Genomic DNA, 16733 nt, shown 5'->3' with positions numbered 1-16733 from the left:
AAGCACAAGAAAACCCCTACAACTTATGATAAGGAGTCAAAACAAATGTGTAGCGAACCAAACAGGGAGACACAAAATAAAAGGCTTTGTGTCAACAAACTTAGAGGGTGCACTAAACAGCAGTCTCGCTTGTCCAACATCTCTCATGAGCACTGGGCCAGCCGCTCTTGAATAGCAGCTGTGCCAGCACAGGTCACACCAACGACTGACTAACAAGGCGACAGGTGCTACACATCCTGACCAACTAGGATGATTCCAATCAGGGCAAGCCACATCCAAACAACCACCAACCTTGAAATTGAAAATGAAATTGAACAAAACTTCTTTATTTTTTACTATTTTCTACATTGTGCAATAATAGTGAAGATGTCAAAACTATGAAATAACACATATGTAAGCATGGAGTAACCAAAAGTGTTAAACAAATCAAAATATATTTTTGAGATTCTTCAAATAGCCACCCTTTGCCTTGATGACAGCTTTGCACACTCTTGGCATTCTCTCAACCAGCTTCATGAGGTAGTCACCTGAAATGCATTTCAATTAACAGGTGTGCCTTCTTAAAAGTTAATTTGTGGAATTTAATGCGTTTGAGCCAATCAGTTGTGTTGTGACAAGGTAGGGGGGATATTCAAAAGAGAGCCCTATTTGGTAAAAGACCAAGTCCATATTATGGCAAGAACAGCTCAAATAAGCAAAGAGAAACGACAGTCCATCATTACTTTAAGACATGAAGGTCAGTCAATACGGAAGATTTCAAGAACTTTGAACGTTTCTTCAAGTGCAGTCGCAAAAACCATCAAGCGCTATGATGAAACTGGCTCTCATGAGGACCGCCACAGGAATGGAAGACCCAGAGTTACCTCTGCTACAGAGGATAAGTTCATTAGAGTTATCAGCCTCAGAAATTGCAGCCCAAATAAATGCTTCACAGAGTTCAAGTAACAGACACATCTCAACATCAACTGTTCAGAGGGGACTGTGTGAATCAGGCCTTCACGGTCTAATTGCTGCAAAGAAACCACTACTAAAGGACACCAATAAGAAGAGACCTGCTTGGGCCAAGAAACACAAGCAATGGACATTAGACCAGTGGAAATGTGTTTCAACCGCCGTTTCTTTTAAAAATGTATTTACATACGTATTCAGACCCTTTGCTATGAGACTCGAAATTGAGCTCAGGTGGATCCTGTTTCCATTGATCATCCTGTGGTAAATTCAATTGATTGGACATGATTAGGAAAGGCACACATCTGTCTATGTAAGGTCCCACAATTGACACAGCATGTCAGAGCAAACACCAAGCCATGAGGTCGAGGAATTGTCCGTAGAGTTCCGAGACAGGATTGTGTCCAGGCATAGATCTGGGGAAGGGTACAACAAAAAGTTATGCAGCATAGAAGGTCCCCAAGAACACTGTGGCCGCCATCATTCTTAAATGGAAGAAGTTTGGAACCACCAAGACTCTTCCTAGAGCTGGCCTGCCTGGCCAAACTGCGTAATCGGGGGAAAAGGGCCTTGGTCAGGGAGGTGACCAAGAACCCGATGGTCACTCTGACAGAGCTCCAGAGTTCCTCTGTGGAGATGGGAGAACCTTCCAGAAGGACAACAATCTCTGCAGCACTCCACCAATCAGGCCTTTATGGTAGAGTGGCCAGATGGAAGCCACGCCTCAGTAAAAGGCACATGACAGCCCGCTTGGAGTTAGCCAAAAGGCACCTAAAGAACTCTCAAACCATGAGAAACAAGATTCTCTGGCCTGATGAAACCAAGATTGAACTCTTTCGCCTGAATGCCAAGCGTCACGTCTGGAGGAAACCTGGCACCATCCCTACGGTGAAGCATGGTGGTGGCAGCATCATGCTGTGGGGATGTTTTTCAGTGGCAGGGACTAGGAGACTAGTCAGGATCGAGGGAAAGATGAACGGAGCAAAGGACAGAGAGATCCTTGATAAAAACCTGCTCAGGACCTCAGACTGGGGCGAAGGTTCACCTTCCAACAGGACAACGACCCTAAGCACACAGAAAAGACAATGCAGTAGTGGCTTCGGGACAAGTCTCTGAATGTCCTTGAGCAGCCCAGCCAGAGCCCGGACTTGAACCCGATCGAACATCTCTGGAGAGACCTGAAAATAGCTGTGCAGCAACGCTCCCCATCCATCCTGACAAAGTTTGAGAGGATCTGCAGAGAAGAATGTGAGAAACTCCCCAAATACAGGTGTGCCAAGCTTGTAGCGTCATACCCAAGAAGACTCTAGGCTGTAATCGCTGCCAAAGGTGCTTCAATAAAGTACTGAGTAAAGGGTCTGAATACTAATGTAAATGTGATATGAGTTTATTTTTAATACATTTGCAAAATTTCTAAAAACCTGTTTTTCCTTTGTCATTATAGAGTATTGTGTGTAGATTGATGAGGGGGAAAAAAACTATTTAATCAATTTTAGAATAAGGCTGCAACGTAACAAAATGTGGAAAAAGTGAAGGGGTCTGAATACTTTCCGACTGCACTGTATATATTTATATACAGTGGCTTCAGAAAGTATTCATACCCCTTGACTTATTCCACATTGTGTTACAGCCTGAATTCAACATGGATCAAATTGCATTTTTTTGTCATCAATCTACACACAATACCCTATAATGACAAAGGAAAAACTGGTTTTTAGACATTTTGCAAATATATTAAAAATGAAGTTGAAGTATTCACACCCCTGAGTCAATTCATTTTAGAATCACCTTTGGCAGAGTCTTTCTGGCAGAGTCTCTAAGAGCTTTGCACACCTGGATTGTACAATATTTGCACATTATTCTTTAAAGAATTCTTCAAGCTCTGTCAAATTGGTTGTTCATCATTGCTAGACAGCCATTTTCAAGTCTTGCCATAGGTTCTCAAGCCGATTTAAGTAAAAACTGTAACTAGGTCACTCAGGAACATTCAATGTTGTCTTGGTAAGCAACTCCAATGTATATTTGGCCTTGTGTTTTAGGTTATTGTCCTGCTGAAAGGTGAATTTGTGTCTGTTGGAAAGCAGACTGAACCAGGTTTTCCTCTAGGAATTTGCCTGTGCTTAGCTCAATTCCGTTTCTTTTTATCCCCCAAAAAACGATGACAAGCATACCCATAACATGATGCAGCCACCACCATGCTTGAAAATATGAAGAGTGGTACTCAGTGATGTGCTGTGTTGGATTTGCCCCAAACATAACGCTTTGTATTCAGGACATAAAGTTCATTCATTTCTTTGCAGTTTTACTTTAGTGCCTTATTGTAAACAGGATGCATGTTTTGGAATATTTGTATTCTGTACAGGCTTCCTTCTTTTCACTCTGTCATTTAGGTTACTATTGTGGAGTAACTACAATGTTGTTGATCCATCGTCAGTTTTCTCCTATCACAGCCATTAATTATTTAGTCTAAGACGTTGTGGGAGGGGGTGTTTAACTCACATGTAATTGTTTTAAGATGGTCATACTATGGATCATTTAGCTATTTGATTTTGAATTTTAGGACCCCTAAAATATATTTAAAAAAAGATTTTGGCCACCTTTACTACTAAAGCCCATAGAAACACATTGAATAACACATTCATAAATGGCAAAAAGGACAGTCAAAAAATAAATAATAAGAAACACGTTTTTTTTAACAACTCAGTAAATATATATGTGTATGTTGTTTTTACACCTATTTAACCCCTTTTTTTGGGTAGTCACAAAACTGTCTTCATATTTTCATTTGTTTCTTAAAACCGGTACCGGTTACATTCAGACGAGTCCCATGACACTTGTGGGGGCCATAGAGCAAAGCGGAGTACACCATCGTGTTCGTGAGAATCTCCCCTTTCCATTAGTTTGTATCCCAAACTGTTCGGACGGTACAGATGTTTTCGTGAGAAGACCGATTTTCGGGATGTCTCATGGTCTGACAAACACCACTCTAGCTCTGCCACCTTTCACCGCAAATGCAGAAGTGCGACACTGGCGGATGCATTAGATTGAGACGCATCCAATGCAAAAAAAAGGAAACTCTCTCTAGTTTAAACTGATGGATTTTGATGGGAATTTTGTTATGTAACTTAGATTGACACACCGGTGCGTCAACTTACTCTAGGGGTTTAAACTCTAACTTTTAAAGTCACCATTGGCCTCATAGTGAAATCCCTGAGCGGTTTCCTTCCTCTCCGGCTACTGAGTAAGGAAGGACACCTGTATCTTTGTAGTGACTGTGTGTATTGATACACCATCCAAAGTGTAATTAATAACTTCACCATGCTCAAAAGGATATTCAATGTCTGTTTTTAGTTTTTTTACCCATCTACCAATAGGTGCCCTTTGCGAGGCATTGGAAAACCTCCCTGGTCTTTGTGGTTGAATATGTGCTTGAAATTCACTGCTCAACTGAGGGACCTTACAGATAATTGTATGTGTGGGGTACATAGATGGGGTAGTCATTCAAAAATCATGTTAACCACTATTATTGAACACAGCATGAGTCCATGCAACTTGTATTATGTGATTTGTTAAGTACATTTTTACTCCTGAACTTATTTAGGCTTGCCATAACAAATGGGTTGAATACTTATTGACTCAAGACATTTCAACTTTTCAATTGTTATTAATTAGAAAATGTTCTACAAACAAAACTTACTTTATGGGGTATTGTGTGTAGGCCAGTGACATAAAATCTCAATTTAATCAATTTCAAATGTAAGCTGTAACACAACAATATGTGGAAAAAGTAAAGGGGTGTGAATACATTCTGAAGGCACTGTACATGGTTGCTAATGATCAAATCTGAGGGGGGAAATAATAGGAAGGTAGTGCCACCTCAGGTGATCAGATTCACTATTTCTATGTTGTTGTTTTAACCTCTGAAGCACCTGACAGAGGGTCTCCCCCTGAGCCAAGAGAGAAGACCATTTCAGCGTGAGCTCACCGTCGTTAATCCCTCACACACCTGGCATCTTCATGACAGTATTCAGCATTTATTTTGGAAAGATGCACAATGAAGACAAGACAGAGGTTAGCTCTGTGTCAGTGAGTGATGAACATGTTATCATTGTCTCAACACAGTCCCATGCCTCCTGCCTGACAAGCTGGCAAAGTTGATAGATTTGGCCAGTGAAAATAATCTGACCATCGCCATTCTCACTCAGATAAGGAACCTATGACCGCTCATTGCTCAGATATAAAAAATAATAATTCTGATGGTATTGGTACTAGTCCTAGCTGTATGTTGTGTATTGGTTTGTGCCTCAGCATGCTGGTGTTGTGGTGCAGCAGATCGTGGTGCTCCAGGCAATGTGTATCCGCACCCAACCTCTTCAGTGAGATGTTCCGTCTCAGTCCGCACCCAGCCCAGCCTCTTCAGTGAGATGTTCCGTCTCAGTCCGCACCCAGCCCAGCCTCTTCAGTGAAATGTTCAGTCTCAGTCCGCACCCAGCCCTTTCAGTGAGATGTTCCATCTCAGTCCGCACCCAGCCCAGCCTCTTCAGTGAGATGTTCCGTCTCAGGATCGGACTTATCATCCAGGTCATGGCTACTGAGCTGGCCCAGTCTCTCAACTGCAATGGTGTGCTATCACCCCTTCCCCATGTTTAATGCTAGGCTCAGATGTTATAACCTTTAGATTGATCTTAATCGTGGTTTATTTCATTGTTTTACTTATGTTATTTAATTGATAATGCCCTCGAAGCCGGTGTTTGGAGGATATCTTGGCACGGGTGTAGTTAGGCCCGTGTGTTGTTAGTAGCCGTTATTGGCTGTGGTGTACTTTATTTAAATTAATAATTGTTTCTATTGTATATACTATTTATATATAGTATACACTGAGTATACAAAACATTAGGAGCACCTGCTCTTTCCATGACAGACTGACCAGGTGAAAGCTATTGATTTCACTTGTTAAATTAATTTCAATCAGTGAGATGAAGGGGAGGATAGGCTCATTGTAATGGCTGGAATGGAATGAATGGAACGGTATCATACATATGGAAATCGTTTGACTATGTTCCATTAACTCCATTCCAGCCATTACAATGAGCATGTCCTCCTATAGCCCTCCCACCAGCCTCCTCTGGTGTGCACCTACATCCAGGACTTCCATCCCAGCGGTGCCTGTGCCATTCAATCAGCTTCTATGTGGCTGTGTCCTCCAATGAGCTTCTATGCGGCTGTGCCCTCCAATGAGCTTTCAGTGACACATACTGTAGTAGGGATCAGAACCTGAGAAAGGGTGATTTTTGTAGTCAGCCGACCTGTTCCTCATGGAGGTTAATTTGTTTTGATATATTACATATCCCAGCAAGACTGTGACTGACAGACAAGTAGACACTCCCTATGAGGGAGAACACATCACAAGATAGCAGTATTTTGAATACCAACTTCCTCTGATATGGTAGATTGTTATGTAATGCAGTCCTCACGCACCCCAACAGTACTCATTTGTATTGTAACCCTGGACAAGCACACCTGATTCAACAAGCCCTAAATGAGTTGAACGAGGTATGTTTGTCCTAGGTAACAACAAAAATGTGTTCTGTTGAGGGTACTGGAGGACTGGGGTTGAGAAACACTGCTGTAATGCATATATCTAGGTTTCCAGGCTTGTTGTTGTTCACAGTAGGTAGATGTTTGTTACTAAAAAGATGGTACACTGTGATTCTATGTCATAGTGAGCGATTGTTGCAATACTAGCAGTAGTGAATTTAGTTGTCTTTGCTGCTTTTGAAAATAATTATCCTATTGTGTTTTTGGGACAGGTGTACTGTATGGATATTTGAAAATGGACAGAGAATAGTGACAATCATCTTGTACACGGTTGTTGAGTTACATACTGAGTGCTTCAAGGCTCTCTCATATCCAACTCATAAGAGCCGATCCAACAACTATTCATGAGTATGCATAATGCTTTAACCTGACGATATTACCTGTCAAGGTGATTCACTGATACTGCATATCCTATAGAAAAATTCACTGCACATCTACCAATCTCTCCTCTTCCACTGGTGAAAGGTGAAGAGGCTACAATGGGCAGCAAGACTGCTGCCAAAGAACTACATAAAACCTGAGCAAAATATGACATTTTATTCCAAAAACAACAACCTCTGCATTTAAAATAAGAACCAATAGTTTATAACAATGTCATTTATCATTGACAATACAGTGTATTATGTATTATCAATCCATTTGATGTACAAAACACATAAATCAAAAAGGTATGGGCCCTCACTCCTCAAAACAGGACATCCTGGACAATGCTTTCATCACAGGAAAAATGACAGTTTCCAGATAGACAGTATGTAATACTGTTCTCACATTGTGAAATATGCATATATTATATATAACCAGAGAACGTCAGGCAAAAAGTGAAAATGCATGTTGACATCTTTCAGTGGCCAAAATATATGGGAGTGAGATTTTCCACTGCAAACACAAAGGAAGCTTATTGGCAAAGAATGATGTGGTCCAATGAAAACGGGACAAGACTGAACATCCTTAGAGATGTCCAAAAATGTTGTCAGAGTACTCAAAAAAGAGCAAGCATTCAACAAATGTCTTGAAAATAGCAACGCTTTAATAAAGAGGGGTTTCGCAGAATGATGTCTAGCTAGCTACGTGATGCATGTCATTCACATTCATGTTGTTTCACAAACGTGTGGTCTCATAACTGAATTGATATTTGATAGCTTCCGAATTGCATTTAGAATGCAAAACAGATGTCTTACAGTTATCTGGTGGGACACACATTTATGAGTTCCAATTAATGCTTCTAAAAGAGGGAAGTAAAATATTGTTTTGCAAACACACGGTAAGTGAAATTTCACATATGATCATGCTTTTTACCGGGCACACAAGTCAATAAAGACAACACTAATCATGCATAAAGACTTGTCTCTGAAATCAAATTCCTCCAAATTGGATATCAGCAATGTGACCTTGAGATAAGCTGTGCTTGATGACTTTGGTGCAAAATGTTCCTGTACGGACGGAGAGGACAGTGTCCACTGCCACAATGAAGACACTCTTGGTAGACCAGTTGTGATACTGTTGAACCCAACCCCCATCCCTCATCAAGATGTACACAAACATTAGACGTAGACCCCATGACCTCTCCAAACACAATAACCCCACCACAGACACAGCTGTAACAACCCATGTCTCTCCATGGGCTATCACTTACAGAGGACACATCAAAAACACATGAGGTTATATTACAGAGGACAGGATAACAGTCAGAATTGGTCTATGGGACTGCACGAACTTGCATGAAAGCATTTAACTGACACAGAGGACATTGAGACTGAACTACAACGTTTCAAATAACATCTACACAATGTGGGCTGGTCACAGATCAGAATGCAGTAGTCCGACAGAGCCAATGATTAGCAGAATGAGAGGTTCTATAGCAATCTAACAGACAGACATGTATTGAGACACGTTACGACACTTGACTACTCATTGCTAAATACACACTACCGGATGGCCTGGATGACTTCAGTGACCCCACTGACCTCGGAGGACCCAGAAGCTGGGAGGCCTCGTGGATGATCACTACCCTGTTTATCTCACGGGGAAGGCATGTACATATAGAAACACAATCAATAGAAAACAAGGCTTTCCCCAGCCCCTTTGACTGTACATCCCAGCAATGGTTTTAGTTTTGTGCAGTAGAACACTCGCCCCTCCAGGGTTTGTGCTATATATGCAGTCTGTCTGTCACCATTAGTACTTTTGGGAGTTTGACAGACATGACCCTCGATCACATTTACAGATCCCTCTACTTCCTCCTCACTTGTCCCCTGCCTTCTGCTAAAGTTCCGGACAGCTAGGCTCTCTCTGGGGCTGGAGTTAGCAACAGTACGTCAGATAGTTGCTGATTTACTAGAGCAAGTGTCAGTTTCACTGTCTCAGGACGCAGACTCAGAAACAGCTCCTCAACAACATTCCCCAGTGGTTGGTGAAGAGCTGCACTACAATAACTGCCGCTCAGAAACACAACAACGACACACGCAACAACTCAGCAGGCCTCAACCTGGAGCAGTACGGCTAGCTAGAGAAGAAACACGAAGAACGCACTCTCCCAACGTTTACTCACAGACGGGGCAAGACTGGTAGGACCATTACAAGAACAGCATATCTATCTATAAAACTCAACCAGTTTCAAAGAGCAGAATCTGATGAGATGGCATGGAGGTTTCATGCACTGTTGTAGCAGCTCAAGAAACATGGATCATATAAAACAACCTCAAATAGCATCAAGCAGAGCGAACAATGGACGGCACAGCAGAGGCAGAATGTGTTATCACGGTTTCATATGAAATTACGAGTGGGCCTTCTTCATTGCTTTCATAGGAGTATACTGTACGTTTGTGGGTGTATGTAGACATGGAGTGCTCCATTTCAAACTAGCACAGTGGCCAGTCAATGCCACGCAGACCATAGCTTTCACAGGAACCTATGAAAACATTACACAATAGCTTTTGTACATTTAGGTCTCAGAGTGCAACCTAACACCCAGACAGATATACTGTACACACACAAACAAACCATGTGTCTCCAAGCCATTTATCCAATGTCTTACTATAACTGGCTGTGGAATTTGCAGTTACAATAAAATGGAATGAATACCGAGTCAACTCCAACATGGTGTTTTACATTGAATACACAAAAAAGGACACCTATCCATGTTAAAATCATGGCAACAGCAACTCTGACATTAACATTGGAGGGAAAAGACGTAGTGGTTTGTATGAGATGCTAATTGGACAATGCGCATGTACACATTGATTAAAGTGCGTGCAAACTATCAGCGAAAGAGATGCCCATAGACACTGGTGGATGGGTGGTGGCAGTTTTCTGGAATTCACTACAAAGGGCCAAGCTCCAAACTGGAACACAGCAGTCATCATACCATGGGTTCAACAGACAGAACAATACCCATTCAAATGATCAAATACAGAATGAATGTGAGCTGTGACTTGTCAAAAGACTCGGATGGGACGATCAGCCATGATACACAATGTAACAGAGGTTATATTCCACAGAGGCCACTGAAAGAGCACTGACACATCTCCAGTCTGTCTCCACCCCGATCTTCTGCTCCTCTAACTCGCATTGTATTTGGTTCTGGATTGGTTCGTTTTTTTCTCTCTGCTTTGCTGTCATGGTAAAATACTCCCGGTCTTACATGAAGTGCATCTGCATAGGAAAATAAGCCTGTTACGGTTTAATAACAGAACATTCAGTGTAAGAAAAAAAATAAAAGTACGGTAATACTAGAAAAAGGTATACAGTAACAAGGTCTTAAATGATTCCAGAACCTACTGGCAAACCAACAGTAATTGGCATTGACAAATTAAGTATTAAACAGTAACTGATACATTATAAAGGAGCAGAGACAGGATTAGAATTATGATTAGCCTACTTAGGCCTCTTAACTGATGCCTTGAATCATGATTCACATGCCAGATGTAGTTAGGGAGAGGACAGTGAGGAGTGGACAGAGGAGAGGACAGTGAGAGTGGAGAGAGGAGAGGACAGTGAGAGTGGAGAGAGGAGAGGACAGTGAGGAGAGGAGTGGACAGTGAGGAGTGGAGTGGACAGTGATGAGTGGACAGTGGGGATTACCTGGGCTCCTGGCATGGGGGCGAATGGATTGGTGTGCCGAAGGACAGGCTGGTTGTACATCATAGACTGTGGTGCCATCATAGGGACTCCACCCATCTGCCCCATCTGATGAGGCATCTACGACGGGGGGAGAAAGATGAAATGTCACCTGAGGATCAATGGTCTTGGTGTGCAGATCCCCCCCGTCCCCCCCCCGATCATTCCTTACCATTCCATAAACAGGCAGTTGAGGTGTCGTCATGGGAAAAGCCACTGGAGCTGGAGCCTATGGAGAGAAAGGATGAAATGGAACAATGGAAGACTAGAAGAGCACACTGAGGAATGCACTTCAGGTAAATGCTGTGACTCCCTCTACAGATATTAATGTACTTACATAGCCAGTATATATCATTCCATTCTGCAGCATGAGGGTTGAAGAAAGGAGCAGGAATAGGGGGAAATGTAGATGCGAATGGATGGTGTGGTGGATAATTGAGTGGAAAATTAAAAGAGAAGATGGATGAAACACAAAATGAAAAGAGGAGAGAGATAATTAGAGTGCAAACGTATTGAAATATGCAGAGGGTAAACGATAATCGCCAGCGCCCGAGAAGAGCTGCAATAACCCCTTCCATTTTGAAAGATGGGATTTGCAGCAGAATCCCAGAGTGTCTGTGTGCTGCTAGATTCCATAAGGAAAGAGTACATCTAATATCAAAGCCACCTTTTGCATTGCTGGCTTGTCCTTAATATTATATTTGGTGAGTGTAAGCAGGAGACTCTTGCATCGCCAGGATCCTGTGTTCGATTCCCGCTGGGGCCACCCATACAGCATGACTAATGTCTCTTTGTATAAAAGTGTCTGCTAAATGGCATATAATATCTCTCACCATCTGTGGTATGGGCATAGCTTGAGGAGCCATGAGTGCGTGGTGGTTCCAGTTGGGGGTGGTGCACATGGTTTTGGCCTGCCAGTGAGTCCCCACTGTGGGCTTCTTCTCTACCAGTTGGGTCCACTGAAGCTCTGGCCTGAGGGACAAACGGGGGGCAAGTACACTACACTCATCAGATCGGGATTCATAAATGCTTGTGGATGAATAACTAAATAGGAATCCAATATTATACTGTAGATCCAATAATATACTGTAGATACTTTGCTCATCGCTCCTTTTCAAATAGTATATACTCACTTTTTGGCTGGTGTTTCTCCAAACTGCAAGTCTGGAAAATGAGCGATTAAGATATGTTACATGTTCAGATGCTATTACAGACCATATATTTTTTTACATTTTTACATATGATCATTTTATTACTACTGAAAAAGGAATATGCAAAGCTACAAGTAAAAGAGAGAGAGAGAGAGAGAGACTCACTACCAACGAGGTTGGCTAAGGAGGAGGAGTCCAGGTCAGTGGGTATCATCTTCCCCCCAGAGTGCAGCGGTATCTCAGGGCTGTGGGAGTGGATGTGTGTGGGCTGAGCTGGCTTCAGAAGATCCCCTGGGAGCCCCAAACCTGAGGACAGAGACATACAGGGAGAGAGTCAGGTCACAGAAAGAGGGTCAGAAAGTCCGTTCTCACAAGGAGGGAGAGAGAGAGCGAGAGAGAGAGTGTCTGGCTACAGTGAAAGAGAGACTGGCACTACAGAGAGAGAGAGAGAGAGACTGGCTACAGAGAGAGAGAGAGACTGGAGAGAGAGAAAGAGACTGGCGAGAGAGAGACTGGAGAGAGAGAGAGACTGGCGAGAGAGAGACTGGCGAGAGAGAGACTGGCGAGAGAGAGACTGGCGAGAGAGAGACTGGCGAGAGAGAAAGAGACTGGCGAGAGAGAAAGAGACTGGCGAGAGAGAAAGAGACTGGCGAGAGAGAAAGAGACTGGCGAGAGAGAGACTGGCGAGAGAGAGACTGGAGAGAGAGAGAGAGACTGGCGAGAGAGAGACTGGCGAGAGAGAGAGACTGGCGAGAGAGAGACTGGCGAGAGAGAGACTGGCGAGAGAGAGAGAGAGAGACTGGCGAGAGAGAGAGAGAGAGAGAGACTGGAGAGAGAGAGAGAGACTGGCGAGAGAGAGAGAGAGACTGGCGAAGAGAGAGAGAGAGAGACTGGCGAGCGAGAGAGAGAGACTGGCGAGCGAGAGAGAGAGAGAGACTGGCGAGCGAGAGAGAGAGAGAGACTGGCGAGCGAGAGAGAGAGCCTGGCGAGCGAGAGAGAGAGCCTGGCGAGAGAGAGAGCCTGGCGAGCGAGAGAGAGAGACTGGCGAGAGAGAGACTGGCGAGAGAGTGAGAGAGAGAGAGACTGGCGAGAGAGAGAGAGACTGGCGAGAGAGAGAGAGAGAGGCGAGAGAGAGAGAGAGAGAGGCGAGAGAGAGAGAGAGAGAGAGAGAGACTGGCGAGCGAGAGACGCGAGAGAGACTGGCGAGAGAGACTGGCGAGAGAGAGACTGCGAGAGAGAGAGAGACTGCCGAGAGAGAGAGAGACTGGCAGAGAGAGAGAGAGACTGGCGAGAGAGAGAGAGACTGGCGAGAGAGAGAGAGACTGGAGAGAGAGAGAGAGAGACTGGCGAGAGAGAGAGAGAGACTGGCGAGAGAGAGAGAGAGACTGGCGAGAGAGAGACTGGCGAGAGAGAGAGAGAGAGAGACTGGCGAGAGAGAGAGAGAGAGACTGGCGAGAGAGACTGGCGAAAGAGAGAGAGACGAGAGAGAGACGAGAGAGAGAGACTGAATAGAGAGAGAGAGAGACGAGAGAGAGAGCGAGAGACTGGCGAGAGAGAGAGAGAGAGACTGGCGAGAGAGAGAGAGAGAGAGAGAGACAGAGAGAGAGAGAGAGAGAGACTGGCGAGAGAGAGAGAGAGAGAGACTGGCGAGAGAGAGAGAGACTGGCGAGAGAGAGAGAGACTGGCAGAGAGAGAGAGAGAGAGACTGGCGAGAGAGAGAGACTGGCGAGAGAGAGAGAGAGACTGGCGAGAGAGAGAGAGACTGGCGAGAGAGAGAGAGACTGGCGAGAGAGAGAGACTGGCGAGAGAGAGACTGGCGAGAGAGAGAGAGAGACTGGCGAGAGAGAGAGACGAGAGAGAGACTGGCGAGAGAGAGAGACTGGCGAGAGCGAGAGAGACGAGAGAGAGACTGGCGAGAGAGAGAGACGAGAGAGAGACTGTTGAGAGAGAGAGACGAGAGAGAGACTGTTGAGAGAGAGAGACTGGCGAGAGAGAGAGACTAGCAAGAGAGAAAAAGAGAGACTGGCGAGAGAGACTGGCGAGAGAGAGAGAGACTGGCGAGAGAGAGGAGAAAGCGAGAGAGCGAGAGAGAGAGACTGGAGAGAGATAGAGACTGGCGAGAGAGAGATAGAGACTGGCGAGAAAGAGATAGAGACTGGCGAGCGAGAGAGGCGAGAGCGACTGGCGAGAGAGAGAGAGAGCGACTGGCGAGAGCGAGAGACTGGCGAGAGCGAGAGACTGGCGAGAGCGAGAGAGAGACTGGCGAGAGAGAGAGAGACTGGCGAGAGAGAGAGAGAGCGACTGGCGAGAGCGAGAGACTGGCGAGAGCGAGAGACTGGCGAGAGCGAGAGAGAGACTGGCGAGAGCGAGAGAGAGACTGGCGAGAGAGAGAGAGACTGGCGAGAGAGAGAGAGAGAGAGACTGGCGAGAGAGAGCGAGAGAGAGACTGGCGAGAGAGAGCGAGACTGGCGAGAGAGAGAGAGAGAGAGACTGGCGAGAGAGAGAGAGGGAGAGAGAGACTGGCGAGAGAGAGAGAGAGACTGGCGAGAGAGAGAGAGAGAGAGACTGAGCGAGAGAGAGAGAGACTGGCGAGAGAGAGAGAGAGAGAGAGAGAGACTGGCGAGAGAGAGAGAGGGAGAGAGAGACTGGCGAGATCGAGAGAGAGACTGGCGAGAGAGAGAGAGACTGGCGAGAGAGAGAGAGACTGGCGAGAGAGAGAGAGACTGGCGAGAGAGAGAGAGACTGGCGAGAGAGAGAGAGACTGGCGAGAGAGAGACTGGCGAGAGAGAGAGAGACGAGAGAGAGACTGGCGAGAGCGAGAGAGACGAGAGAGAGACTGGCGAGAGCGAGAGAGACGAGAGAGAGACTGGCGAGAGAGAGAGACGAGAGAGAGACTGTTGAGAGAGAGAGAGACTGGCGAGAGAGAGAGAGAGACTGGCGAGAGAGAGAAAGAGAGACTGGCGAGAGAGAGAGAGACTGGCGAGAGAGAGGAGAGAGCGAGAGAGAGAGACTGGAGAGAGATAGAGACTGGCGAGAGAGAGACTGGCGAGAGAGAGATAGAGACTGGCGAGAAAGAGATAGAGACTGGCGAGAGAGAGAGAGAGCGACTGGCGAGAGAGAGAGCGACTGGCGAGAGCGAGAGACTGGCGAGAGCGAGAGACTGGCGAGAGCGAGAGACTGGCGAGAGCGAGAGAGAGACTGGCGAGAGAGAGAGAGAGAGAGACTGGCGAGAGAGAGAGAGAGAGACTGACAGGCGAGAGAGAGACTGGCGAGAGAGAGAGAGAGAGAGAATGGCGAGAGAGAGAGAGAGAGAGACTAGCGAGAGAGAGACTGGCGAGAGAGAGCGAGAGAGAGACTGGCGAGAGAGAGACTGGCGAGAGAGAGAGACTGGCGAGAGAGAGAGAGAGACTGGCGAGAGAGAGAGAGAGAGAGACTGGCGAGAGAGAGAGAGAGAGACTGGCGAGGAGAGAGAGAGAGAGACTGGCGAGAGAGAGACCGAGAAACTGGCGAGAGAGAGACCGAGAAACTGGCGAGAGAGAGACTGGCGAGAGAGACTGGCGAGAGAGAGAGAGAGAGAGAGAGAGACTGGCGAGAGAGAGAGAGACTGGAGAGAGAGAGAGAGAGAGACTGGCAGAGAGAGAGAGAGAGAGAGAGAGACTGGCGAGAGTGACTGGCGAGAGAGAGAGAAAGACTGGCGAGAGAGAGACCGGCAAGAGAGAGACCGAGAGAGAGACCGGCGAGAGAGAAACTGGCGAGAGAGAGACCGAGAGAGAGACTGGCGAGAGAGAGACTGGTAGAGAGAGAGAGAGAGACCGAGAGAGAGAGAGAGAGAGACTGCGAGAGAGAGAGAGACTGAGCGAGAGAGAGAGAGAGACTGGCGAGAGAGAGAGAGACGAGCGAGAGAGAGACTGGCGAGAGAGAGCGAGAGAGAGAGAGACTGGCGAGAGAGAGAGAGAGACTGGCGAGAGAGAGAGAGAGAGAGAGAGAGAGAGAGAGAGAGACTGGCGAGAGAGACCGAGAAACTGCTGAGAGAGAGACTGGCGAGAGAGACTGGCGAGAGAGAGAGATAGAGACTGGCGAGAGAGAGAGAGACTGGCGAGAGAGAGAGAGACTGGCGAGAGAGAGAGAGAGACTGGCGAGAGTGACTGGCGAGAGAGAGAAAGACTGGCGAGAGAGAGACCGGCAAGAGAGAGAGAGAGACTGCCGCGAGAGAGAGAGAGAGACTGGCGAGAGAGAGAGAGAGACTAGAGAGAGAGACGAGAGAGAGAGACTGGAAGAGAGAGAGAGAGAGACTGGCGAGAGAGAGAGAGAGACTGGCGAGAGAGAGAGAGACTGGCAGAGAGAGAGAGAGAGAGACGGCGAGAGTGAGAGAGAGACTAGCGAGAGAGAGAGAGAGACTGGGCGAGAGAGAGAGAGAGACAGAGAGAGAGAGAGACTGGGGAGAGAGAGAGAGAGACTGGCAGAGAGAGAGAGAGAGAGACTGAGGGAGAGAGAGAGAGACGGCAGAGAGAGAGAGAGAGACTGGCGAGAGAGAGAGAGACTGGCGAGAGAGAGAGAGAGACTGGCGAGAGAGAGAGAGAGACTGGCGAGAGAGAGACCGAGAGAGAGACTAGAGAGAGAGAGAGAGACTGGCGAGAGAGAGAGACTGGCGAGAGAGAGAGACTGGCGAGAGAGAGAGACTGGCGAGAGAGAGAGACTGGCGAGAGAGAGAGAGAGACGAGAGAGAGACTGGCGAGAGAGAGAGAGACGAGAGAGAGACTGGCGAGAGAGAGACACGAGAGAGAGACTGTTGAGAGAGGTAGACTGGCGAGAGAAAGAGAGAGAGACTGGCGAGAGAGAAAGAGAGACTGGCGAGAGAGACTGGCGAGAGGCGAGAGAGAGAGAGGGAGAGAGCGAGAGAGACTGGCGAGAGAGAGATAG

At 46.3% G+C, this 16733-nt stretch overlaps 1 protein-coding gene across 5 annotated transcripts in view; it reads right to left on the bottom strand.

The window, feature by feature from the left end:
• Positions 1–7068: 7068 nt before the first annotated feature.
• Positions 7069–16733, bottom strand: part of LOC121542117 (phosphatidylinositol-binding clathrin assembly protein) — a 42017-nt gene continuing 32352 nt past the window's right edge. For 3 of the 5 annotated variants that reach the window (XM_041851588.2, XM_041851591.2, XM_041851592.2), the window contains 7 exons: positions 11979–12104; positions 11796–11826; positions 11496–11634; positions 11000–11023; positions 10835–10891; positions 10627–10743; positions 7069–10215 (listed from right to left, as the gene is read on the bottom strand). In XM_041851588.2, the coding sequence (XP_041707522.1) occupies positions 10183–10215; positions 10627–10743; positions 10835–10891; positions 11000–11023; positions 11496–11634; positions 11796–11826; positions 11979–12104 (527 nt within the window). In that variant the 3' untranslated portion in view covers positions 7069–10182. The remainder of the gene's footprint in view (positions 10216–10626; positions 10744–10834; positions 10892–10999; positions 11024–11495; positions 11635–11795; positions 11827–11978; positions 12105–16733) is intronic. The other 2 variants (XM_041851589.2, XM_041851590.2) reach the window with 2 other exon arrangements.

This window comes from Coregonus clupeaformis, chromosome 27 (genome assembly GCF_020615455.1).
Source record: "Coregonus clupeaformis isolate EN_2021a chromosome 27, ASM2061545v1, whole genome shotgun sequence".
Taxonomy (NCBI): Eukaryota; Metazoa; Chordata; class Actinopteri; order Salmoniformes; family Salmonidae; genus Coregonus; species Coregonus clupeaformis.
This window is presented reverse-complemented; position numbering and strand designations above follow the sequence as displayed.